Source organism: Musa acuminata, chromosome BXJ3-5 (assembly GCF_036884655.1).
Source record: "Musa acuminata AAA Group cultivar baxijiao chromosome BXJ3-5, Cavendish_Baxijiao_AAA, whole genome shotgun sequence".
Lineage (NCBI taxonomy): Eukaryota > Viridiplantae > Streptophyta > Magnoliopsida > Zingiberales > Musaceae > Musa > Musa acuminata.
Window position 1 is genome coordinate 32,715,543 of NC_088353.1, and position 6,531 is coordinate 32,722,073.

Consider the following 6,531-nt stretch of genomic DNA (forward strand, 5'->3'; position numbering starts at 1 on the left):
AAATGTTTAAGCTAAAATTAAACATAATATATCTATCAAACATAATAGGTAAAATATCATTATCATAAACAGAATAGAAAATTCAACAAACAACTTATGAAATTATCACCTAAGCAAAAACACATAACATAAATCCACGAACCGAAGGGGTTGAAGTACTTGAAATGTTAAGAAGGCACTTAGATTTATGATACAATATTAAATAAAGATAAACAAATTCTCCAATACATGCTCTATTAAAGATAAACAAATTCTCCAATGTGCCCAATAAAGACAGCTATCAATATCAGTTGAAACGTCATCGCTTACATTCCAATCTTCCAGTCCTAGAATAAAGACAACTACCAGAGTCATCAAGGGCTCGTGCTCAGGCCTACTACCAGAGTCACCAAGAGCTCGTGCTCAGGCCTCGGCTGCTGTCGAACATTCCATTCTCTATGGAGGGACAAGACATACTAAACGAATCTTTTTCTCAAGGACTTACCTTGCAAAAGATGGGTAAAATCAAATATTATTTGGTAAAGTATTTTGTCAATTACAAGACAACAATGAAACTGTTCAAATCTTAAATATTTTTAACCCATAAGTTCCTAAAGAACTTTCATATCAGAGACTCCCTGCAAAAGATCTAGGAGCCTTTTTCTTGTCAAAAAAAAGATTGCCAGTCCATTGACAACATGGAGTGGTATTCCAGCGGGCACCACTCAACAAGCAGGATGTTAGTTCGGACAGCTCAGTTTTGGATGCATGCCATTGGTCCATCCAAGTTGCAAGTTAGAGATGCATTTTTCCAAATAATTATAGGGGAAGCCACGATATGTCAGCGATGACTTGGTCCACCTGAATGACTTTCACGACTAATCAATTAGGAAGGGAGAATAGTCCATGAACAGGAAGCTTCAAGTTATAAAAAGGCTTAGAGCAGTGGTCAGAGTGCTTATCCTGAAAGCATCTGTGGCTTTGTAGAGCTGAAACTCAAATGGAAGCTGTGTTGGTTTATGGGCTCTTCCAGCTTCTGCTGCTTCTGCAGAGTCACAGCGAGACGGCTGTCCAACAACGTGCAGGAATGTTGACATCCCCTACCCATTCGGCATCGGCCCCAACTGCTTCATGGAGGGCTTCGAGCTGTATTGCAACAAGACTGAAGCTGGCATCGAGAAACCTTTTGTGTTCAATGTCGAGGTCATCAACATCTCGGTGCAGCTGGGCCAAGCACGCTTGCTCAGTCCAGTATCGTCGCAGTGTTACAATACAAGCACCAATTCGAGTGACTATTACGTATGGAGAATGAATTTTTATGACACCCCATACAGATTTTCCGATGTCCACAACAAGTTCACTATCATTGGCTGCAACACCCTTGCCTACATAGGAAGCCCTCGAGACAACAACAGCTACGAGAGTGGTTGTGTGTCTGTGTGCCACAATGAGGACAGCCTGGTTGATGATTCGTGCTCCGGCATCGGCTGCTGCCAAACCTCCATCCCGGAGAACCTCACACACTACAATATCCAGTTCGATGCAAACTTCGACAGCTCAAGCATCTGGGAGTTCAGCCCTTGCAGCTATGCCATACTGCTGGAGGCCAGTTGGTTCAAGTTCCACGAGACTTACATCACCACCAACCAATTGCGGAACAAGACAGATGGCTGGGCACCGGTGGTGGTGGACTGGGCGATCAGAAACGAGACATGCGAGGTGGCAATGCTCAACCATAACTCTTACGCCTGCATCAGTGCAAACAGTGTGTGCTTGAGCTCCACCAATGGTCCTGGATATCTCTGTAATTGTTCAAGTGGCTACCAAGGCAACCCCTATATCCACAATGGATGCCAAGGTCTATTACCTATCCCTGTCTCTTCTCTTTCTAAGTTCCATTTGGCTTTCCATGATTTGATCTAACACCGCCGATTATATTTTATTTGCAGACATCGATGAATGTGACTATAATGATAAATATCCTTGCCATGGCATCTGCACCAACACACCTGGTGGCTATTACTGTTCCTGTCCGCAAGGCACACACGGCAAGGCTTCAATTGCAGAGTGCACCCCAGACCAGAAACTTCCCTCAGCAGTGAAGGTGGTTATAGGTAGTCTCTTCCACCTTCACTCTAGTTTGTCTTTGTCCAATATATGTGTCATCATATCCGGTGTCTAAATCCATATTTTACAACTTTTTATTGCATCAAATCCTTCTACTATCTGCAATTGAGGCTAGGCATATCATTACCATAGTCTTGTTCTAGCTTATTTTCTATTCTCTTGATTATTGATTCTATGATCCACTCAAGATGGTGTTCTAGTCAATTCAGAATTTCCAATTGCAGATACAGAACCAAATGATCTTCTTATGATTGCAGTAGTCTCTATCTTTGTCTTTCTCCTATAAGGTGTTTTGAAACAAGGAGTGCAGACCTTTGGCACTAATCTCATAGTATAAATCTTGCATATCCTTTCAAACGACAAATAACTCATTCTGTGTTCAGCTCTGTGTTTCTTGTTTTCCTTTTCCCAAAGGAAGTCCAAGTGGTATATATTTATGCAAAGTTAAGGGAAATAGTATTCTTCACTGGTCTAAAAAATATTGCAAGGTGATCTATGTTTCTTGTCTCTGCAAAACATAGACTTAATATTATACTCGACAAAGTCACATGAGAAACTGCAGAAGCAAAATTTAGCATGGAAAAGAAAAGAAAGCAGAGTACAAATATTTTTATGTTCCTTGTCTTGTATTTTCTAGTAACCATTGAACCAAGAGGTTATTTTTGAAAAAATAATTATCATTTCTCTTTGTTGGTTTTCACTGATCAGAGAACTATAAAATAACATATTTACTGGGCGTGCAGGTACCTCCAGCAGTCTAGCCTTTCTATTGTTACGTAGCATGTGCATCTACATGGTTTATGAAAGAAGAAGATTTACCAAGGTTAAAGAAGATATTTTAAAGAATATGGAGGCTGGCTATTGCTGGAAGAGATCAAGGGAAAACAAGGCGTTGCATTCAAGATATTCACAAACCAAGAACTAGAACAGGCGTTGATTCTATTTATAACTGCAAACTGTGTTCTGCAACTTTACGAACGAGTTTCAACATTTAGACGTAAAACTGCATTTAGATGTAAATCGGCTTTCCTCGCACAATCATTAGATTTCAGCTTACGTTTAGGTCTTAATTTCAACTGCATACTGCCTTCTGCGAGTATACAAACGAGTTTCAAAGTTCAGACGTAAATCTGCGTTTAAGACGTAAATCTGCGTTTAGACGTAAATCTGCGTTTAGACGTAAATCTGCTTTTTGCAGATTACTTTTTGAACTGTACAATAGCAGCACATTATCTTTATACTTCTGCTTAAACTGCGCTTAGACGCAATCTGCGCTTAGACGCAAACTGCGCATAGACGCAAACTGTGCATAGACGCAATCTGCGCTTAGACGCAAACTGCGCTTAGACGCAATCTGAGTTTAGACGCAATCTGCATTTAGACGCAAACTGCGTTTAGACGCTAACTGTGTTTAAACGTAAACTGCACTTAATCATAAGAAAACTTAGAATCGGCTTTTGCATAGTGTTTATCGAACGAACGCAGCTTTCGTTTTTAATCGTTGAAAGATTTCCGCTGCACTAATTCACCCCCCCCCCCCTCTTAGTGCTCTCGATCCTAACAATTTGTATCAGAGCGGGGTATTTCTCATTTCGGATTTACACCCGAGAGAAATGGCTCTTCAAGAGGGCTTTTCGGTCTTTCGTCCACCGTTCTTTAACGGATTGGACTACACTTATTGGAAAACTCGAATGAGAGTTTTCTTGATTTCTCTAAATCTGGATTTATGGAATATCGTTGAAAACGGTTTTCAACTTCCCTCTAAACCGATGAACGAATGGTCGGACTTGGAGAAGAAGTATTTTTCTTTAAACGCAAAGGCTATGAATGCCTTATTTTGCGCTTTGGACAAAAATGAGTTCAATCGGGTTTCTTTATGCGAAACGGCTTTTGATATTTGGCGCACTCTTGAAATCACGCACGAGGGAACTAGTAGAGTCAAAGACTCGAAAGTTAATATTTTACTGCATGATTTCGAGCTTTTTCATATGAAACCAAGCGAAATCGTTGTTGACATGTACACCCGTTTTACGGATGTCGTCAATGGTTTAAAATCACTTGGTAAAAGCTTTTCAGATTTTGAACTCGTTAACAAAGTTTTGCACTCACTTTCTAAAACTTGGGACTCAAAAGTAACTGCTATTCAAGAATCGAAAAACCTAAACAACTTACCACTTGAAGAACTAATTGGTTCATTGATGACATATGAAATGGTGCACAATGCACATGATGAACATGTTGAACACAATCACCTTCCAAAGAACAGGAAGGATTTGGAACTCTGGACAAATGAATGCCACTTGAGCGATGACTCAAGTGATGAGGACAATGATGAACAAACCAACCTTCCAAAGAATAGGAAGGATTTGGGACATAGAACATTTGAAGACCACTCGAGCATAAGCTCAAGTGATGGTGAACTTAAACTACAAATGAAACGAAAATTAAAAAGCAAAAAGAATGGAACTACTTGCTTTAAACGCAAGAAGAAGAGCAAAAATTGGGATGAATCGAGCTCCTCTGAAGACGAGAAAGTCAATAAAAGCGAGGCAGCAAACTACGCCTTACCAGCCTACGACATTGAGGTAATTAAAATGCCTTTGGTTTATTTTAAAATTACTTGATGCTTTCATGATATATTTTCTTTTTTAGTTTAGAATTAATTTTCTTGAAAATTACATGTTTAAAAATAAAAATACAAAAATTATGATCATGCTGATAATTTCAAAAATGATAATATTGCATGATAAACAAATAAAATGATTTTGATCATGGTTAAGAAGTAATAATGTGTATCATGTTTGATTAACATTGTTGAATGAAATCACGTTTGATTTAAAGTAATGCATAAAGATGTAATATTAAATGGTTATTAACAATTTTATGCATGAGATTTTAAGTTATCCATGATCATGAGCTTGTTTGATCTTCTTGATTTAATTTCAAGATCTATAGCAAAAATCATGTCTGAATATATGAAAGTGTTAATTTCATTTTCGGATTCACTTAATAATTGATATCCTAACAATCAGATTTTCTCATACACTTATGAAAAATATTTTTCTAAAATGGATTTGATGAAATGATTCCTGCTTATAAATTCCATCTTGAAATATAAATGATAGTGTTTTTGCTTGAAAAGATTTGTTTCACATTCATATCTCCTATGATTCATGTGCAGAAAAAGAATTTATAAATCATAATACAATGAGATTTCTTATGCAAAAATAAAGTGCTTTTGTGATTCTTTGCTAAAGAGAATAATCATAATCATGATCTTGATAATTATAACATGAAGCTCTTTATAAATCAAGATCGTTCATTATGCTCCCTACATTTATCAAAAAGGAGTTCTTCAAATGAAATGCAATTCAATGAAGTGTCATATTGATATCTTGAAACTTGGAATATTTTAAAATGTGATCTTGATAAGAATGTTTCAAGTTGCTCTTTGTACTATATCTTTTCGAATGAATCATGAGCCTTGATATCATATATTTCATAATACAAGATTTCTTTGCCTTATGTCTTGAACTTTCATGCTTATCTTAATTTGGCATATAAAGACTAAGGTATGCTTAGATGAAAAAGAATCTCTTAAAAAAAAAAATTCTTTTCCCATCTGATCGAGATTAATGATTTCATGATATTTTGTGAATCTCGAAATTAATTTTAATGACTTGATTATGAATTTCAAGTTAATGATTTGATTTGAATAAGTTTTATCTAAATCATAATCTTGATCTTGCAAAATTGAAGTCACAAATAATATCTTGTGGTATTCATGAATTGATACTCACAATATGAAAGCATTGATATTCATGACTTGAATTGAATTGGAACATTGTATGCTTAAATTAATCATTCTCCTATGTTTCAAAAATTCCTTAAATGCCTTATGTAATGATTGAAAACTAACTTGCTTTATGATGAATCACAAATCATGACTTGATCTATGATGTAAATGCCTTGAAATGATTGATATATTTAACACTTTTATGCTCTTCCCCCTACTTTCTTCTTGCTTTCAATGATAAAATAGGGAGAAGTTTTGATCATGCATGGTAGGATATAATTTGACAAAATTGATACCATCATGATATGAAACATTTATGATGTGCAATTATGCATGCAATATTTGTGCTTTCTAATTATGATGTGATGTATTGCATATGATGTAAATCATGATTTAAAATGCTATGAGTGCCAAGTTACACATTTTGAGAAGAAATTGTTATATTAAAACATTAATGTAATTATGAATGGTGATATGATATCATGCATGTAATACTTCAACTTATGATAATGATGCATGCAATGATAAAATATTCATGATGAAAAATTGTCTTGACATTCATAACTTGATTATTCATCCTTTGTCATGATTTTGAAATCGTGTAAAAGGAAAAAAGAACTACAAAACTA

General features: G+C 36.1%; 1 protein-coding gene across 1 annotated transcript; it reads left to right on the top strand.

The window, feature by feature from the left end:
* The first annotated feature begins 1,000 nt into the window (after positions 1-1,000).
* On the top strand, positions 1,001-2,458 carry LOC135638233 (wall-associated receptor kinase 2-like). The gene is made up of 2 exons (XM_065151266.1): positions 1,001-1,837; positions 1,929-2,458. Exons 1-2 carry the CDS (start codon positions 1,111-1,113, stop codon positions 2,159-2,161), a joined length of 960 nt encoding a protein of 319 aa, XP_065007338.1. The 5' UTR covers positions 1,001-1,110; the 3' UTR covers positions 2,162-2,458.
* Positions 2,459-6,531: the final 4,073 nt, after the last annotated feature.